The sequence below is a fragment of the Parasteatoda tepidariorum genome, chromosome 7, assembly GCF_043381705.1.
Source record: "Parasteatoda tepidariorum isolate YZ-2023 chromosome 7, CAS_Ptep_4.0, whole genome shotgun sequence".
Lineage (NCBI taxonomy): Eukaryota > Metazoa > Arthropoda > Arachnida > Araneae > Theridiidae > Parasteatoda > Parasteatoda tepidariorum.
Window position 1 is genome coordinate 34,305,627 of NC_092210.1, and position 22,386 is coordinate 34,328,012.

General features: G+C 28.3%; 1 protein-coding gene across 8 annotated transcripts in view; it reads left to right on the forward strand.

Annotated features, from left to right (window-relative positions):
* LOC107450161 (LIM1_Isl and LIM2_Isl domain-containing protein tup) overlaps window positions 1–21,603 on the forward strand; it is a 121,613-nt gene extending 100,010 nt beyond the window's left edge. For all 8 annotated transcript variants that reach the window (XM_016065902.3, XM_071183274.1, XM_071183276.1 and 5 more), the window contains one exon: window positions 19,616–21,603. In XM_016065902.3, the coding sequence (XP_015921388.1) occupies window positions 19,616–19,795 (180 nt within the window). In that variant the 3' untranslated portion in view covers window positions 19,796–21,603. The remainder of the gene's footprint in view (window positions 1–19,615) is intronic.
* Window positions 21,604–22,386: the final 783 nt, after the last annotated feature.

The window sequence follows — 22,386 nt, forward strand, 5'->3', positions numbered from 1 at the left end:
AAGGAAAGGACTTCAAATCGAACTAATAATTTTCCTACTACTTGTTATCCATTACGCATTCTCAATGCAGGACATTACAATGTGATTAATTATCCATTAATATAATTTTTTTTCCTTTGAAAAATTTTGCTCCAGAATACCATTTTCTCTTACGTAGTTTCTACATCCTTTTCGAACATTCATTAGTTGGCCACGAATTTTTTTTTTTTCGTTGACCGTTTCAGTATTTAATTTCAGAACAGAATTAATAAGACTATGAGAATAAGAAGAATTCGAAGATAAGTGAAACATTTAAAAGAGTAGGTTTAATAAATGGACAAACTATTATTATTATTATTTAAAGACTTCATGCATTCAAGATTCCTTTCTGGATTAACAGAAGGATTCTACAAGAATTCCGGAAATTTTCTACAAGAATTCGGTAAACGAGGAAAAGGTTGTAAAATTACAAAGTCATCTTAAATTTCCATAACTCCCATATTGGCATTTCATTAGAAATTTCCTCATACTTATAAATATGTTCTTTTTTATTTGGAAGCACTGTAATCTCGATACTGATTTTTGTCTTGTAAAATAATTCAACTTTCATGACTTTCTACTTTATTTTATTTTCGAAAACAAGATAAAGTTTTCTAAATTCCAAACTGCTAACGGAAATTCCTAAAAAAATTTGCCTTGGTAAATTAAAAGCGAAGAAACACCTTTGAGATTTTTCGGCACCTTATTGTTAAGCATCACCTAAACTGGTGCAAGGCGCCGACCTTGTCGTAATTGCACAATAAAAGATCTCAGGCTATGACCGAGGGCGCTTTCCGATTTGGACCACCACTTTGAGGGAAAAGATAGCCCTGGCGCCATGTGAGTCGTAGAAATCTTTCAGTTCTGTGTCCTATCTGCCTTTATTTTTTCGGGCATGGTACTTCTCAAGATTATCATGCTTTACTTGGCGACAGTCTGTACCCCAAACAACCGATATTTCGCCGACTTTCGATAGATTAGTAATACCAATACTATGTTACTTTCAGAGTGATTCTCCTGGAATGGTGTCGGGGAAAAAATGTTGCAAATAATCAACCTTTTATTAGACTAAAAGAAACTTTTATAAGATTAAGGCAGGTTGAATGTTTTCTTGCAGGTGTTTTCCATTTCTAGCTAAATGTTAAAGTTCTTATTGATATCAGTTCGGTTTGAAACTGTAAACTTGATATGTTAGTTAAGTTTTGTAATTCGGTCTAAAAATATTGACATTTATATTGACTTTTAGGGGCATTTTAAAGTTGCTTGTACCTTTCAATGTCTTATTAAGTACATTGATTAGTGCAACTTTTTCATTGCTAGGTGTTAAGATTTGTAATTAAATAATATATCCTTAAATAATATATCCTTCAAACCTTTTAATCGTCTATCATAGACTAAGTACAATAGTATGCAGCATGGTGCTAGCTATTTTATATTTTTCGTTTGAATATTATTAAAACTATTTTAATATTTGAGCACTTTTTTATTGATTGATATGAATGCGGTTAAAAACAGTTAACTTGATAATTTAACTAGGTTTTACAATTGACGTAAACCAAAAAAATAATGGGCATTAAGGGACATATTTAAGTTGTGAGTACTTTTCAGCGTCTTAATAAAAATACTGGTCTGCGTCGCAATAAAAATAGGTTGTGCAATTTCTTTGTTGCTCTACGGTAAAATTTATATTTAAATAATATATTTGGAATTGTCACTGCAAGATGCCTTACAATCACTGCGTTCACAACTTTTTAATTGTAAAAATGTTAGACTAAGTTTAATTGTATGCAGTATGGCGCTAACTATTTTGTATTCTAAGTTAGAATTCAGATTAAACTATTTTAATATTTCCGTTTTTTAAGAAACGTTCTTAATGAAAGCCATTATACGCTATTCAATTGGCGTTACTTTAATTGGTGTTATCTTAATTAGTAGTTTTATTTGGTTTTATTGTCTTGTCTTGAGTAATACACCCTGAAACATTAATGTATTATGAACAAATAACTGACTTGTCATTGGATAGCAGATCGAAACGACTACAGGTCTTTGCTGACTGAATCCTATTTATATGAAAGGTCACTTGCTCAATAAGTGATTAGTGATCGTTTCTTTATTCGCGTTACAGCCACGCCAATAACCAAATAAAACCATAACCAACATGAAAAATATGAGTAAAATAAATAATTAAATTTATTAATAAATGACAAATTTCTAAGCACCGAAGAACTCAACGAAAACCTAAAATAAAACTAAGTATGATGAATTTAAGTATAAAACCTGGCGGTGATTTCTGTTTAGATGCGGTTGACAAGGAATCTTGATTGTGACTGGACATCTATGATGTAATGTAGATTTTATAGCATGAAATATAGAGATGAAAATTACATGATAATATGATGTGTGGTTACTTACAATTTTGTTGATGATGGAACGAAAATAAAATTTTGAACTGACCATCTGAGGCCTTTGAAAAATGAATTTTCCAGACTTCTCACATTTTCAGATTTTCATAGGAAAGAGTTCTTTCACTGCATATTGGTGTAGAGGTGATTAATTTAATGCCATTTTTGGTGCATGTAGTCACATTTTTATTTACTTTTATTTTGTCATAGTCTTATTTAGGTTTTTTTTTTTTTCATTTTCTTTTTTGTTTGTCTACTGTAAACTTACACTTTCATGCACGTTAAAACCAATTTAAATGATTCATTGCAAAAACATTTCGTTTGAAAAACAGGCACATTTTTTGCAATACATTCGAACTAATTCTTTCAAATAATTATTATTTTCTCAATTTTATAAAAACTTTTGAAAACTATGAATGCAGTTCTGTACATAAAAATGCATTTAGTTTAACTCAAAACCGAAAATGGTGGAAACTATAAACCACATGATAAGAGCAACAATTCGATATATTAAAACCGATATTGTATTGCGAAACTATCTGTAAACAATATACTTGAATGGGTAATTAAATGTTATATTCTAGCATATAATGTTTTAATTCACACTACTGTACTGTAGGAATAATTAGTTTTGAGTACATTATGAATATGCGAAGAAAAACTAACTTTTAATGTATCTAATTATAAAAAGTTTATACAAACTACAGCAGGGTTTAAGTAATTAAAATATGAAATATTTAAAGAAACATTGTTTTATTTTCTTTACTGATAAAAAAAGATAACTAAACAATGATGTTTAAAGAAAGAAGACAACAAAGTTCCTTGAGAAGATTAAAGCAACACCTGAAAGTGCTAAAAGATTTCCCATCTTTACATGAACAGCTTTACAGTTATCGAGTTCTACAAACACCCGTTCAAGCGTGTTATAATCGAAGGTAGAAAATCCTTTTTGAAATGAATAAACAGATGGACAAAGCGTACCAGAAACAATTTTTCGATAAGGGTGGTTGTACGAAAGGTGAGGGGGGGGGGTTGAACCCGATAGTTATCGCGATCATCGTAGCGTGAATGGCGCGAACAATGATTTGGAAGGCGTGTGTTTTAGGAGGGAAGAAAAAAAAAGTTCTACAGAATATAGATGTGGATGATGGAGGAAATAATGCATTGTATATGATGAGGACACATTGAGGGCGCATGGAGTTTTGGTCACGTGGCCGTCCATCGGCCGTAGAATGCACACCCTCCTGGGTAATCTTTGAGGGAAAAAAGAATGTTTGCAAACGATGACGCAAGGCTTTCCCTTTACGTTTTTGAGGAATATGCAATGTATTCATATCAAATATAACCACAATGCGGAATGATATTGATCTGAATAGCGAATAATTGACCGTAATAATTTGAGAAATAATCATTTTCATGCTTGCATTTACTACCCTTGACTAAAATAAGTTGAGTTTCATTAGGTTGAGTTTCATTGACTAAAATAAGTTGACATTCATTAGGATATAGGCATAATTGCACTATGCGGCACTTTTCTGATTCACTCTTATGTATCAATAGAAAAGCTTATTAAACATCTAGAGAAAAATATAAAATTGATAGTATCAATATTTTCATTACATTATTCTTTCCCCTTGGGGAATTTTTTCATTTGTTTTTCAATTTTACTTAATTTTCCTGATTCGTTATTTTACTCTCATTGTGTTCGATTGTTATTATTATTTGTCATCAATTTTAGTTCATAAATTCAAGAATATTTTTAATATCAGATAGAGCTGTAGTTCTCAATTCAAAATATAATATCATAATATTTACTTATAGCCTATATCCTAAACATTATTATCCATACTAAACAAATTTACCATTTCAATAATAATTGCTATTTAAAAATGTATCAAAAGTGTTTTCCAATGAGAAGTTCCCAGATTATTTAGTGAAGGATGGTTTAAAAGCATATTGGAGGTTTAAAAGCTGAATTTTGCTGCAGGTTTAAGCCTTGTGACAATTTTTGTGAATATTTTTAAAATCAAGTTGAGCACTAGTGTTGAGAATTAAATATAATATCATATTTATATTTACTTATTGTATTTATCCTAGAATATTTTAGATCAATGACATGAGGAAACGGAAGGAAAAACTAAAGATTCGCAATTTACTCTATTATCAAACATAAAAAATAATCAATAAAAAGTACAATAATTTTTTATTTAGTTTTCAATGCATTTTCCATTTTAAGCGAATTTATCATTATTTGAATAATAATTGCAAATAAAAAATAGTGTTTTTCGAGAATAAATTCTCTCTATTATTTTATGAATGACTGTTAAAAAGCATAATGAGAATTACAAATCTTGATTTTGGTGCAGGTTCAAGCATATATTATTTTTGTGGGGAAAAATTGNATAAAAAATAATCAATAAAAAGTATTATTATAACTATCATATAAGCTTTGATTTTGCCTTCAGCAATAATTTTTTATTTAGTTTTCAATCCATTTTCCATTTTAAGCAAATTTATCATTATTTGAATAATAATTGCAAATAAAAAATAGTGTTTTTCGAGAATAAATTCTCTCTATTATTTTATGAACGACTGTTAAAAAGCATAATGAGAATTACAAATCTTGATTTTGGTGCAGGTTCAAGCATATATTATTTTTGTGGGGAAAAATTGGATAAAAATCAATTTAAGAATTAGGAATACTAATATCATTTTTAAATATAGGTTTTTATTACTTCAAATAAAATGAAGCAGATGCATCATAAAAGATAGTTGGCAGATTACATATTCGAAGTTATATTTTCATTCTGGTAAATGACATCTCGGAGCTGCAGAGAGAAAAATCAATTGCTTACAATTTTTATCAGAGAACTGTTGATTGATTTTAAATGAAATAATTATAAAAATACAAATTTACATAACGGGTAGAAAGGTGTCACCGAAATGACCTAAGCTCCAACATAATACAGTGAATAGGAATTTACAAAGGTTAAATATAATCAAGATATAAAATATTTCAATAAAAAATGACTAAGGAATACGTGTTTTGACGTTAGTCAGCGTTATAATTATAATTTAATATAAATTTTAGATAAATTTCGTTATAAATAAATATTTCCAGCAAACAATTTTCTCTCCTGTATAAAATTTTTATGATTAGGCAAAAGGAAAAAAGTCAGCAGCCCCAAATGGTTAAAAGGCTTCAAAAATCATTAAATTATTGATTAAATTAATTGATTAAAAAATTGATGAAATAATGATTTTATTAACTACCATTTTGACTAGATAGATTCCCTTTTATTTTAATCCTGTCTTTCCTTAATATCGATTCATGACTCTTTTTTTTTCCTAACTCAAAAGCTTTTTTCAGGAAAATTAATAAAATATAATAAAACTTTTATTTTCACCTTTATAATTTTCAAATAAACTATTCCTTGTTTTTACTAAAGTATCCCTTTCAGATCATTATTTTTTCAGACAAATTTTATTATAAATAAAATATTCCCATGAAACAATTTTCTTTTCAATATAATATTTTTATGATGAAGCAAAAAAGTCAGTAGCCTCAAATGATCAAAAGACTGCAAAAACCAAAGAAAAAAATGTGAAACAAGGAAAACGTCGATAGTAAAAGGGGCAGCGATAATAACCGTCCCAGGGCGCAATGGGGCGCGAAGTTGGAAAGCCGCCAAGACTGGCCTGATAAAATACGGAGCTATGCTGGTGACAGATATGGTGATGGTCTGTGCTGAGAGAGAAGGAGTACGTTTTAAAACATCGGAACACGAATTTATGACTTTACCGAGGAAGTCATAAAGACGCAGAACGAAAATACACAAAACATATAACAGCACGCTTCCAACTCGCTTCGTTCTAAATAATCACAAAGAGTATTTTTTCCCTTTTGATCTAGATTATAGATCTGACTGACTAATTCCATTCATTCACTGAAAATAATGATGCCAAATAATATAAGATTTATGGTATTTGAGAAATTAAATAATTTCGAAGTGAATTTCAAGTGTTTTGTGTTTTATGTTTAATACTTCATTTCTGTGTTTTTTAATCCTATCCTTGCTTTTATTTAACATTTTTTGAGTAATCTATGTAAAAAGAAATAAATAAAAAAACCAGCAGTTACCGACGCATTTTTTTTTTTTTAATTTTATTTGAAATAAATTATTGAAAGTTTCTAAAGATTGACTTACTTCTTAATTCGCACCTTCATAAATGGGGTAATAAAAATATTTTCAATAATCCTTTTAGTTAACAACAAATTTATTAGCTGAAATATCAATAAGATGCAGTTTCGATAAACACTTTTATAGGTAACACAGAAGAACATTTAATTTAGAATTTTAATTGGGTAAAATTAAAATTTGAAAAAATATTGTAAAATTATTAAAAGTTTCCTTCACGATTTTTTGGAAGTCGTAAATTATTTTATTGACTCTAAAAATTAAAAAAGAAAATTACTTAACTAATTATAAAATCTCCTGGATGGAATTTCAAATTTCTGAGTCTCTGAAAAAACATTTAGAATTTCCACCTCGTTCAAAACAACTAACTGAATTTTTTAGAAAAATGATGAAATAAATTAAATCCATCTAGATACTATATATAAATGTCTGTCTGTCCTTTATAGACTCTTGAACTACCCGACAAAAAGCGATGAAATTTGGCATACAGGAGATAGTTCGACATACAGATTGTTCGTATATTAAAATTTGATAAATTTTTATTCGCTATGTCGGATAAATTCAATGAACAAAATCAATGTGGTAATATTCGTAAACTATGTCCTCAAATTAATATTTCAAAAATCTGAAACGATGTGTTTATTTTATTTAATTTAAAATCAACGGTAATTGAATTAAAAAAAATTAATTATGTATTATAAAAAGGCAAAATAAATAATAAAAAAAAAAGTGGTGGTACTGATTCGCTTAGGGGAAACGGAAGAAATTGAGCCAATGATTCTTAATCAATTTAGGTAATAAATGCATATTGAAATAAGTCATGTACTGAAATGCAAAATTAATACAGTAAAGATACTTGTTTTTTTAGAGGAACTGTAAAAAATTGCCTTACTATTATTGACGACAATGATGCTTAATTAATGTTGTTAAATTGAAATTTAAAAAAAATTACTCACCTACTACACTTCAAGAGATGCTAAATGCAGTTAATATCTATTCTGATGAGATGAACTACAAAACATGTGTTTTCTTAAGATAATAAGATAAAGCTGCTGAAATGGTAACAAACAATAATGAATAAAAAAATAATATTATTTTTGCTTTATTAATTTCAGAGCTTAGTGGAAAAAATTAGACAACTGACATTTTCAAAGAGGCTACAATCCGGGTTAGAGATTAACTAGTCTTCAAACTATTTTATTACCGATTTATTAGAGGGCAAGACCAATAAATACTTTGTCTTATTTAATTTACTACTGCCTAATTTTAAAATAAAAATCATGCAAACTTACTAAAAACAAATGTGGATAAGTTATGTTAAGATTAAAGTGAAAGCAAAAACAATTATGTTACATTAAATATATCCATATTGAGGCAACCATTCTGTTATTTTCGCAGATTTATAAACTCCCCTAAAAATGTCACTTACCTGGTTCTTATACTAAGCACTTCAATCGTGTCGAAACATGTCTTTCAGTTTTGTGCATGATTTCGTAGTGTAGTTCAGTACACACACACACAGATAGATATATATATATATATATATAATAAAAATAGACATTAAACTAATTATAACATTGCTTTAAACCACGAATTTTATAAATTGTTTGCAATGTAACAATTATTTGAAATTAATTTTAAAAAAAGAGATATTTTCAACACTAGTTTTATAATGTTTTTAAATAAATCACACTTTTTTTAAACAAAATACTAAGTATGAATATTCCAAATATAAATTTTCCAAAACCTACAAACAAAAACTTGTAGAAAATAAAATATGCCTTAATATATGACTAAATCATACATTTTGCTCATTATAATACATATTTAACGGTCATTATTTAGGGTGTTAAATTGCCACTGTAAAAACTAAAGTTTTTGCAGAAGTTATGTTAATTTAAAATTACTTATTGGAGAGATTATCATAAAATAGAAAAAATATTTTAAACCTTNTAGTCTTTTATATATATATATATATATATATATATATAACAATTAAATATAAAGAAACAATTTATACATAAAATGTAAAATAAAAACACATTCATATTGGTATTAAAATCACAGTGATAAATTGAAGGAAAAAAAACTTACAAATACGTAATAATAACAACTGAAAATGAAATGAAAGCTTTTTTAAACAGAACGATTCCCAACATATCCGATTACTCCTCGCGATTTATTGGTATTCGTGGAATTATACAAGTGATTCTAAGAACATTAAGTTCTCTGTGTAATCCAGATTAAAACTGCTCCCGAAACAGAGAAGTCAGATTTTGCTGCTGGATCTTTTATTTTAAAATTTATTGTCGTTTCAGCGAGGATGAAAAGCTCGCCGTAAAACATTTTTTTCTGATAAGCTAAAAAGTGCTGGTTTAATTTACTTCCATACGAAGAGCTTCTGTTTGGGACAAAGCGAGTTGCGTAAAACGACAAGATTAATTTTTCTTTTGCAAGAAACGGTTACAATTTGATGGGATCGGACAAAAAAAAATGATGTAATGCAAGCACGTAAAAAAGAATATAGCACTTTTTTTATCGATGTCTTTCTTCGGAAGGACATAGCTATTACAAGCTATTAAGATAAATAAAGCGAGATATATCATATTATACTTAAAAGCATCATCCGAAGAAATTTTTATTCTTACAATTAAACTTTCAAGGTTAAGACTGAAGGTTTGTCTAATAAGTTTTTCGTGTATATCACCTTGTTTCTGAGATTTATTTAAAATAAAATTGATAAAAAAATTTCTGTGAAAAAACCGCTATTTATTTTTAAAAGCTTTTTATGGCATTTTAATTGCGTAATTTGTCTCAAGGACGCAGTTTACTAAGAAATTAAGTTGGATTATCAGCAATTTTTTTTTATTAAGATTTGTAGATTCGTGTGATATTTTTGAAAATTAGTTTGGAAATTTTATTTTGTATAAGATACCACAGGTATTATGCAGTAATGTAAAATATATTTATTCTCAGAATCCCCTCCCAATGCTCGTAAAAACTCTGTAATCTGATTAAATAGCAGACAGGCATTTTATTTTTTTATTTATTTTTTTAAAGGAGAAAAAATTAAAAAGAGTACTTTTTACTATGCAATTCAAAACCCAATCAAAATCTTAGAAAATAAGACATTTTCTTAGAAAGAAAAGAATTAGCAGTCTCAGCTTAACTCAGAATAAAATGTTAGCTAATTCGTGAGGAAATTAGCTATTATTGCTAAATTCAAACAGAATTCTTTTGTCTCCAGAATAAGATATGCATTCCAAATTCTTGCTATGTCTTGAAACAGGAAATAATTTTTGATGAATTACAACAATAAGAACAAAAGAGCAAAAGGTGTCAGTCAACAGTAAGTTTCCAATAACTGTTGTTTCAAGGTTAACACTACAAACTACTTTACTTAATATAAGTCATAGTAAATGCTATAAAGTATATAAAAATATAGACCGGTGTACAGTTTCTTTAAGAGATAAATAAAACAAACAAATAAAATGGAATTTTCAATCAAGTCTTTAAAATGTTAAAATAAATTATAAAATCTGAGGTTTTTTGTGAATTTCTCATATTGTTTTATAAATAAATTGATTAAAATAGCACATTGCCATTGCAAACTTTAAGTCTCTTAGCATTTGACCCGAAATTTCTAGCATTTATACGCGACTGTTTTTCTGCCGAACATTCAAGTTTTCCTCCCAGATATTCAATATAAGCGTAGAATATTGAGGAGAAAATTGTAAATGAACTTGCATAGGGAGTTATAAAAGCCAAAACTAAAATTGAATAGATTATTGTATTATCAATTTTTATAATGATTGTAAGTCTTAAAAGTGTTTGAGAACTGTAATAATAATTTGACCAGCCATTTCTCCTATAAATTTATGATTAGAGAAATGATAAATTTATTATATCGAAATTTTTATAGAAGGATAAACGCTGTTTAATATTTGTTAGTGAATTTAGGAGACTCAAAAATAAATAAACGATTACAATAATTGGCAAACAGTGAATGCGATACATAATTGAAAATAAAGGAAAAAAATAAAGCTTTTTTTTCCAGATTGTATAAACTTTCTTCCTAAAATACAAAACTTGGATCAAATTTTCATTCGTATCAACTGCTGCGTCATTTTACAATGTTTTTTTCGATATGAAAAGCACTTTAAGTTGTTACATATATGCTCAGACAAATATTTTAAGGTTGCTAAATAATTTGGATGATTAATTTTGAGACTACAATAATATTTTGTGCATCTTCTGTAATACGTAAAATTTTGACAATAAACTAAATTTGCAATATCCTGAGTGAAAACAAATATGGAACAAAAATCTTTTTTTTTTTCGAAATTGAATTCTTTTAATTCTATTTATATAAATTTTCTGTTAAACTTTGATCGAGAACTAAAGCAAAGATTTTTTTTTTTTTCAGAATGAGTTTTTTTCCTTTTTTATTCTGTTAACAAAATGATAATGATTTACTACATTAATTCCTTTCGTCATGAATTAATACAAATATGTTTTTTTTTTTTTTCAAATTTTAAAAGGAAATTTTCCTTGAAGGCGTTTTTCTAAATGAAACTTTTTTGTTAAATCCTCAATATTATGACGAATCAAAACAAATTTAGACATTTCTTTTAAAGATTCTATTGTAAAATTTTGGGCTTATTTTGCTAACTTAACTTTTTGTTTAATTTTGTAAGATCAAAAACTTTAAGAGAAACATACAAATTTTTATTCTTATGTAAAAGAAGGAAAAAATTTAACCTTTTATCTTTTTTGTATTACAAAAATAAGCTTATCTGAAAAACTACAATATTAGATTGAATCAAAATAAATGTGGATATTATCATCTGATTCTATTCGTGAAATTTCAGTTTTAAGTTACTAACTCAAGCTCCTGTTAACTCCGTAATTTTTTTTTTCGCATCAGGAAGAAACGAAAAGGTATACTGTTACCTATTTTAAATCACTAAAATTATCGTCTGTTAAATTTGTCACATCATATTGAATTAAAATAAAGGAAGTTATTTCTGTTCTTTTCTAATTTTTAAGTTCCTATTAACTTCATAAGACAGCAAACTACGATAAAAAAAAGCACACATTTTTTTGCTCATTTAAAAAAAGAAGAAATTGGTATCTTTTTTGTCCTTTTTTTTTNTTTTCGAAATTGAATTCTTTTAATTCTATTTATATAAATTTTCTGTTAAACTTTGATCGAGAACTAAAGCAAAGATTTTTTTTTTTTTTTGGAATGAGTTTTTTTCCTTTTTTATTGTGTTAACAAAATGATAATGATTTACTACATTAATTCCTTACGTCATAAATTAATACAAATATGTTTTTTTTTTTCAAATTTTAAAAGGAAATTTTCCTTGAAGGCGTTTTTCTAAATTAAACTTTTTTGTTAAATCCTCAATATTATGACGAATCAAAACAAATTTAGACATTTTTTTTAAAGATTCTATTGTAAAATTTTGGGTTTATTTTGCTAACTTAACTTTTTGTTTAATTTTGTGAGATCAAAAACTTTAAGAGAAACATACAAATTTTTATTCTTATGTAAAAGAAGGAAAAAATGTAACCTTTTATCTTTTTTGTATTACAAAAATAAGCTTATCTGAAAAACTACAATATCAGATTGAATCAAAATAAATGTGGATATTATCATCTGATTCTATTCGTGAAATTTCAGTTTTAAGTTACTAACTCAAGCTCCTGTTAACTCCGTATCACTACTGTTAAATTTGTCACATCATATTGAATTAAAATAAAGGAAGTTATTTCTGTTCTTTTCTAATTTTTAAGTTCCTATTAACTTCATAAGACAGCAAACTACGATAAAAAAAGCACAAATTTTTTTGCTCATTTAAAAAAAGAAGAAATTGGTATCTTTTTTGTCCTTTATTTATTTTTATTTTTTTTGCGAAGGAGTAATTTTTCAAGCCTTCAAATGAAGGGGAAGCTCAGGAGTTATCAAGAACTTGTCACGTGATGTATCAGGTGACCATTGGCTTGATTTATAGTTGTCTGGCTGCGTTGGAGACTTCTTTCCATCGCCTTCTCGCACCCTTGGGCGGGCCACTTGCTAAAAAAGATAAAACAGCGATTTGTGTCTGTTCTACGGAAGACGTCAATTCTAATTTGCCCCCCAAACAACTGATATTTTCATTCCCAGGCGCGGCCTGCCGCCACCGCTGGCTAGCCTCAAAAATATCTACTATAATGACTCCCGAGTTTATTTTGAAGTCAGTATTTGTCAAGTTTTTATGACACTCATTTGTCTCATTCATGTGAATTTGGTCATAGGACAGCCAGTTGCTTCCGAAAAATAATGATTATTATTGCGAAAATTTATTATCAGGGACGTAATTTTTTTCTTTTTAGAACTGTCCCTTTTTGGTCCACCTATCGGTTCTATAATTATTATTTTTGAAAACCCCGTATTAACTGAACTCATTATTATTGTAATAATTCAATGTAATTTATATGAATTATAATTACTGCAATATATAATTGTTATATTCTATAACATATAATTATTTGTCTTAATTACTTCTATTATTTGTCACGCTTTTATGGCACTCATTTTACTATAATGACCCCCGAGTTTATTTTGAAATCAGTATTTGTCAAATTTTTATGACACTCGTTTGTCTCATTCATATGAGTTTGATCATCGGGCAGCTATTTGCTTACGTAAAAATACTAACCATCATTGCGAAAATGTACTATCAGGAGTATAATTTTTTCCCTTTAAAACTATTTCTTATTGATTAACCAATTGGTTTCATAATTATTATTTTTGAAAACCATTAATTATCTGAACTATAGTACTAAAATTATTCTTATACGGTGTTACCATTATTATATAGTGCAAAAATGGATCGTGACTATTTTTATTAAATTGATTGAATATTTTTTAATCATCACAAATATTTGTTCCATACTTATTTATTTTTATTTCTTCTCCATTATATACATTTACTGCTCCTTATTTTCTTAAACGTTAAAGCACCCATTTTTGAAAATGCTTATTTTATATTTAGAATGCAAAATATATTTGAACAATTTTACAATGCAAATTTATAATTCCTTTGGTATGTATTTATAAAATGTTAAACAAATTCCTTAGAAATAGTTTTTTCTTTTGACTTTAAAATGCAAATTTTTATAATTGACATCACTATTATTCCTTTCTTCTTTACGGTCTAAATATTTTAGAGACAGTATGTACATTTTAGAAAATTAAATTCCTCTTAGATTTTTATTAGATTTTTTCCTATTAATTAATCACCGATAATAAGTACGCATATGTGCATGCTTATCCGCACCGAACCGTGAATGCAGGGGAATGAAAGTAGAAGAAAAAAATAATGCGCTTTTCAGCGAAAGCCTTGTGAATGTTTTCTTTTATTCGTTAAAAAACTGCAAATAAAAATATTAAATAAAACTGCTCACTCATACGAATAAAGAAAAACTTCACAACAAAAAAATACCCCGTACGCTGGAAGAAAGAAGGCGCTTTTCTTTCTCTTCAAATTTTAAAAGAAAGACGACAAAAAATTTAGAAAACGAAATGAAAAAAAAAGATCGGCATCGTACCACGCCCGGAAAAGATGGAGAAAAAAAATATATCGGTAAAAAAACTACACAGAGGGGAAAGAAGAAGGGAAAAAAAGGGGAGCTTTTTGGCATCAGGGATGGGAGGCAGCGTTTCTACCTTCATCGATTCAATTCTGACATATTCCAGGCAATCCTCCCCACCCCCAACTATTTTCTCTTTACCTCTTCTTTTTTTTCTTTTTTTCATCCTCCTTTTGCCTCTGTCTTCTTTCCTCTTTTAGTTGAGAGTGCTTCTATGTGGTTCTATATCTCTCCACCAAGGCTGCTCATTCTTTTTCTCCGCCTCTACCTCTTCCTTGCTCATCTTATCCAAGCAGACGTTCCTCGCTGCCATCTTGTCTGCAATGAATGTAAAAGCGAAACAACTTTTATTGCCTAGCTTTTTACGTATGATCCCTGCTTTTTTTTTCTTCTTTTCTACCCAGCTTTCATTTCCTTCTTGTCCCCTTGCCCTGTCTCTTTCTGTTTGTTGATATTTCTTCTAGTATTGTGATGCATGTTTTGCAGTATTGAAACTTTTCCTTGTTACTCAATCTGGAATTTACAAGGAAAACTTAAATTCACAAGGACTTTTAGATTCGGATAAATATTTTTATTTCGAAAAGAAATAATTTGCTGTAGTAATACTGTTTTCTTTCAGTCAGAATTCTTTTTTTTTTACTTTGCTTTCTCCAATTGATAAATTTGAAGAAAACTTCCTTTTCTTTATACAGGTTATGATATACTTTTTTTTTTATATAGTAATGTCAGCTCGATAAATGGAATTGTTTAATATTGTAATCTTCGCTCTTTTTTTTCCTTCTTTGTTTTATGAGCAATAGTAGAAATCAGCTCTTTAACAGCCGAAAGAAATTGTGATTTTGGAAAAACTTTTTCATTTAAAGAAGCTTTACAGTAACTTTGTGGAAAAATTAGATATTGCTCCTGGTTATGTATCATTTAAACGAATTAAAAATTTAGATTATTCACGGCACATTCAAATACTTTATACAATATATTTAAAAGTGTCTTTCAAGCATCTTTCTCCATAGAAAATAAAGAGAGCCAGAGTTTTATTGCCTTAAACTCAAAGTAAAGCTATAATCTTTTTCTGTAGATATAAACTGTACATACTATACTGTTTGAAGTAAAGAATTATATGAGCTTTAGAATGGCCGAATAGAATAAATATTTAATAAAAAAAATTTCAATTGTTTTTAAAAAATTGCTGGTTTGGCGAAGTTTTTCTACCTAAAAAGTGACTAAAATCTATGAATAATATTCAGTTTTTGCATATTTTTATGAACTCAAACAATGCAAAGTTGGAATAACCTTTTAAATGTTAAAAAAAATTAGCGCAAAAACGTTATTCGTTTTAGCGAAAATTTGACTTTTCTCCATATTAACGTTTTGCACCTATTTCCTTAATTAACATAAATAAATCTAGTTAAAGATGAACAAAACTTAATGGGTACTTTTGAATTAGCCAAGTGTAATGGAAAAGTTGTCAAAAAATTTAGACCTTCGGCAACTTTTTTTTTATTTATTTTTCAACACATAAAATTAAATTAAATGAAAAAAATTTAAAAATAGATAAATTTCTTTTTGCCCGGCCTACCGAGAAGTACTACTAATGTAAGATAATAATATGACATAAATAACTGCTTTACACTCACTTATATGACGTAAATAACTGCTTTACACTCACTAATATGACATAAATAACTGCTTTGCACTCACTAATATAACACAAATAACTGCTTTACACTCACAACAGTCATAAAAATAGCACAGTTTTCGCTAAAAATAGTCAGTTCATATGATAATAAGCATTTCGAAGAACAGCCTTCGAAGAGAAGCCTTTATTATTCTATACTATTCAATCAAACTTGCTATAGATATTTAGTAATGTTTAAATTATTCAAAATTAAAATTAAATAAATACTTCTTATTCCCGTTAATACCTAAATTTGAACCCCTTTTAGTCCTCTGTTGATCACTGAAAATACTAAATACAGACGTGGCGAAGTATCCTAGTTTGAACTACATTTATGTAAAATAAGCTAATTAAAATAAGTCAAATTGATTTAAATTTCAAAACACTTTTTTTTTGTGCGTGTATACAAGAGAAAAAAATTTGCAACGAGCAAGAAACAATGATTGCTGATATTATTATTTATTTATGTTTGTAGTTTAAACATTGGAGTGATAAATAAAATTTGATTCAAAGAACATAAGCCTAAATATCGCTTGATTTAAATCAGAAAGATTAAATAAAAATGGATGGCTGTGTGAGGTTTACGCTTTGCATCAAACATTCAAATCCAAGATTATTGAACTTAATGGACAGCAATCTAACTTGCAATGGACACAATCTGAGGAATATAAATCTGATTCGCAATAGACATAAATCTAACTTGCAATAGACATAATCTAATGTAAATAAATCTAACTTGCAATGCGCATAATCAAATGGACATGAATCTAACTTGCAATGGACATAATCTAATGAACATAATTCTAACTTGCAATGGACATAATCTAATAAGCATTCATCTAACTTGCAATAACATAATCTAATGAACATGAATCTAACTAGCAATGGTCATAATCTGATGGACATAAGCCTAACTTACAATGAACATAATCTAACGGACATAAATATAACTTGCTGAACACGCAACCATTCACTGCATTCTAATGTCAGATAAATCCTACTTCCTAACATATTCCGAAGGAAACTGTTATTTTGCAAACAGAATTTCGCATTTTAAGTGTCAGTGTGAAATGAAGACATTCCAAGGCTTTTTGCACAACAACATCCATTCCGAGTCAAATCTCAACAAAAGCATAAACAGAAGAACTGAAGTAGGTGTGGGGAGGGTTACGAAAAGTCACTCAGATATTTATTCTTCCTCTCGAGATGCCGGATTTCGGGGTTATTTATTTATTTCTCGCGAAACATCAGTCCAAAATGGCTGACGTCTGAACCCTCGTGAAACTTGCCTGACACTTTGACATCCCAACTTTTGTTGGAAAACGTGCGGCTTACGTCGAAGGTATTTAGCATTCGGACCTCCCTGCAATGCTTTGCAGAATTGTGTCTGGAGGCGGGCAATCATAACAATGATTGGCAAATGGCCCGTGAAAGAAAAAGACGGGCGGAACAGATTACCAACTTCCACAGTTCTTTCGCGGAAGCAATTGAGGTTAGGTTCTTTGCAATTTCTCTAACCACGAGTACCCTTCACAATTTTTTTTTTAACCTTAAAGTTTTGTAATCAGAGCTTTGGCATGTAAAGGACATAAACACAGGCGTTTATCTCTAATCAAATTGTCATGTAGTTTGCTCAATGGTGAGCTTAAGTTCACTAGTCTAACCTTAGTGGAAACAATGTGAACAAGTTGGCAGAAAACTTAAAGGCTTAATTGCAGTGACGTAGAAGTTGAAGGACCTAGATATAACATGAAGCAGAACTCATTTTTTTTTTCTTTTAAAGTATTTGTGTTATAATTTAAAATACATGAAAAATTTTAAATATTATTTATTGGTGATTCTTCATATTTATATGAAAATAGACTTCGGTTCAAAATTTTTCGCCGATGATTAATAATAATAGTTATAAATATCTGAAATTAATAATTGAAATAATTGAGTAATTAAGCTGCAAGTAATTAATTCAAATTTTTCATCTATTATTATTGTTATCATTTAAGGTGTCTTATATTCTTATCTTTCATCAGAAGTTAAGGAAAGTTTTTAAAACCAACAGAACCCATTTGATTTTTTTTAAATTACGCATTTCATAGATTTTATGTAATGTTTTTATATAGCATTATACCTTAGTTAAGTGAATCTAGTACCTTAGTTAGTAAAATCATGTAATATATTATTTATATATGTTATTTGCTTTAATTTGTAATAATAATATAGTTTATAACATAGTTAAATAATGTGTAGGCTCCTTTAATAATACGTATTATTCAAGAAATAATGTGGATTTTTTCACGAGAAAAATCATGTTTATATTACAAATAGCATCCTAATTAATCATGTTCCTATTACAAATGGCACCCTGCACTGAGAAAAAAAAAAGTATGGTTAAAACTACCAGAAAATGATAAAATTTACCGTGTTTCTGACTCTATGGGAACTTTAAAAAGCTCGGTAATTTTTACCGAGGTGCTTTTCCAATAATTTTGATAAAATTAACAAAAAAATATGGTTTTATATAATGTAATAAAATTTGGTAAATGTGGTAAAATTAAAATAATCTAATTAATTTCGAATATTATTAAATTTACAATATTCAGTGCACTTAATTATTAGAGGTAATTTTAAAATATCTCAGAGCATCGCGTAAAAACCATTTATTCAGCAAAATGTACTAAATTGTAATAAAAGAGCTATAATTTAGAGCATCGGAATTTCCAATAAACCTTTACCATATAAACGGAAAAATTACCAAAATAATGGTTTAAACAACCTATATTTTGGTTTACAGTACCAGAAATATGCTTTTTCCCATCAGAAATGTCATTATCATACAGTGCGGTAATTTTACCAGACTTTTTTCCCTGTGTATGATGTCAAAACTATGCAATACAACTAATTATTTTTTTTTTCAAAATTCGACTTTTAAGCAAAATAAAACTTTCTTTCAAGAATTTCTGAATACTCATCTAAATATTTTAAAGCTTTATTATCGTTACTTTTTATTTCTTTATTATTACTACTTTTCTTATAACGCCAGATATTATGTGTTTTGGATACATAAAGTGTATTAATTAAGCAATTCAATTTACTTATTCGAACCAAATATGGTTTAGTTTCAGTATTAATTAGGGAATAAAAAATGTTTAATATAAATCAATAAAATAGTTAACAAAAAATTTAATGCGAAAATTTAGAAGATAATTTCAATTAAAGATAAGTTTTGCTTTATGATACATTTTCGTACAGTCACATATATTTTATATTGTATAGCATTTAGCTTTATCGGAAGGAATTAATGCGTAAGTTTTATTATCATATTCTTGCATTAAAGGTAAGAAGAAAAAATTTCAGGGAAACTAATTTCAAAAAAATTTTATATATAGGAAAATAATTATCTTTCAGATTTTGAATTTTAAAATATGGATTAAAAAACAATAAAAGACGCTTTAGATTAAATTTAGTATATTTTTGTACAATGCATCCGCACAAAAAAATGAAAAATCAAGAAAATTTTCCCATGCTTAAAATTTCGTTTAGAATCATGTCGATTTGTAATAAAGTGGTGGTAAATTGCAATAATTTTTACTGTCTGCAAAAAAGTATAAATCGGTATTAATGAAAGCAATTGAAAATACCCAATAACTAAGCACAGTTTCTTATGTATCTTTTATTTTTTCTAGATGCATGGTTACGGAGATCCCGGCCCTGAACATCACGTGATGCCGCCAGGCGTACATGGTCCTCCGCATCAACTTCCGCCATTTCTGACGGATGATCATTCCTTACATCAACCTCCGAGCAATCTCTCTTCACACATACCAGGAACACCATCAGAACTATCTAGCCCAACTAGTGAATGATGCTTCACCCCGACCCCCACCGGTGGTCGCCAAAATTCCCGGCCGAGGAGGGGTCGTCCACCCCGAACTGCATCCGACGAAAGTTTTCAAGGAAACCATTCGTACAGTTGATCGCACACACAAATAATTCAAGGAGCTTTCAGACAACTCAAATAAACTATGAAAAATGTCAGCAGGACTATGTGCAAACAAATCGAAATGAAATGTCCATTTTGGAACAACTAAAAAATAGCAGAAATTTTTCTCCCTTCAAAAAGCATAATTTGATACAAAATTCATAGCTTTATGAAATAACACTAGTGTTATGAAACTTTCCAGGTTAACTACTTAAAAAAATATTTTAGAATAAGTCTTGATAGAAACTAATGGAAGCTGTATAGCTGTCTTAATATATATTAATAATTTCCCCAAATTTAAAAATATAATTATTTTATACAGTTAAGATGAGCAATTATGTTATGGACCACATCTCATATCTTTCTTAATTTTGGTATATTTCTGCAATTAATCTCTCGTAATTGTCTAAACTTAATAAAAACTATTCATAATAAATATTTAAAGGATGACTTAAAGGAGAATACGTTGTTGTATTTAAATTTTTAAACTGGCAAACTTATAGAGCGTTTAATTTAACACATCGACTCGAAGCGAAAAATACAACTGCATATCTATAAAAATTGTAAATTTTTGTATTTATTAAAATCTATATAGTTCATTAAATATGCTACAGTACTTTAACTACACTTAGTTTCCATACTTACTAGTGTTAAAAAAAGCTTTCATGTAAAAGAATTGAAAAATATTTCATAAATTGCGTTTTTACTTACATTTGAATGATCAGATTTTTACATCATTACATTTTAAATTGCAAACATTTAAACGATGTTTTAGTTGAGAAATTAGAATTTTTGTTGATAAATAGCAATAACTGCCGTAGGGAAATTTATATGCTATTTAAAAATATTTAATTAACAAGTTTTGCAAACAAATGATTTTATAAATTAACAAATTTTCCGTCTTTTAATATAAGTTTTGATTTCCCTTATTATTGATATATTTAAAAAACGATTACAAAAGTGTTTCTCAAAAAAAAAAATTAAACGATCGCTCTTAAGTATTAAAATATTAATAATAGCAATTAATCAAATCTTTTCCTTTTATATTATGAACAAAATACAAACAAAGAACTTTGAACAAATTCTAATATCCTTACCATTAATGAAAAAGTGCCAAAATAATATTCATATTTTTTTCCATATTGTAATTATTTATTACTCTCAACTCAAACTATTAATTCCTTTAACTCCTGCTGTTCATTAAAATAAAAAAAGTGATGTCATGGTGATTAATGAAAATATCATACTGAAAACGTGAGGAAAGAAACACACAGCGCACAGTCTTTCAGACCATGAAAAACTGAACTGGCATTTCTTGTTGGAGGTTACAGTTAATCAAACAATCTGCACATAGTCACAAACTATGCAAGACTTTTATTATTTTACTTCTAAGTCATATGATTCACAACCTGTGAAACATAACAGTACCTAATGAATTAAACTGAACTTTCATTATTTTCTTTTGTTCTGGATGTTTGGTCAGAATTAGGTTTTATTGAAAGAGAATTTAATAAAGAAAATGTATATAAATTATCACAGATACGTTTACCGGAATTCTGAAATCTTTTTGTAGCTTGCAGGTTCATGATTGTATTATATTATACATATAAATATCTATATACGAGAGTATGCCGTTTGTATAAGTTATATTAATTAAATGTGTACATAATAAATCATCAGAAACTTTTTGAATCAGTTTGTGCTTATTTACTTTACTTTGCATGGTTAATTCACTGAACATACTTTTTTATTGTTTAATTATTTTATTATATTTATATATTTCGCATACATTTCTAACGCTAATCTAATTGGTGAGATGCATAAGAAAATTTAATGATTTTTTTCGAAACAATAAAGATCTTAAATTTCATTTAAACAGAATCATTAATCAACAGTTTTAAAAAATATCTTCTTCCTACCTGATCTAGTATATCGATTATTATATCATTTGCATCGATCAGGACTACACTATTAGAAATAAAACCCTCACTTTTAACGATTCAGCAATCCTCGATCGTTAGTTTCAGAAATCATTTCATCACGAAATCTCGATTTGTGACGAGACGCGAACTCAGAGATATCTGACAAAAATGCTTCCTAAACTCGAAAACTCATCGTTGTGCATTGTGAGAAATTCTTAACTAGAATAACGGAACTAGGATGGAGACTAAACAATCGAAAATAAAATCACCAGCCTGTATAATGAACCAACTTGTAAAGACCAGCCTGCATAATGGTTGAAGAGTTCCAGGAAGATCCGGGGTTCAAATCCCGCTTCGGTCTTGGGTGTAGGTTACCTGTCTGCTCTATCCGTCCTTTTTGTGCTGAGGCACATGTATGGTGCTTGCATTAAAGTGATTACTAAAGAAATTAGGCACTTTTTGGAGAAAAAAAAATAGAAAGACGAAATGTTTTTTTAAACTTTTACGAAATTCATTTCCCAGGAGAAATGACTATTGTTATTTCGTCACTTTG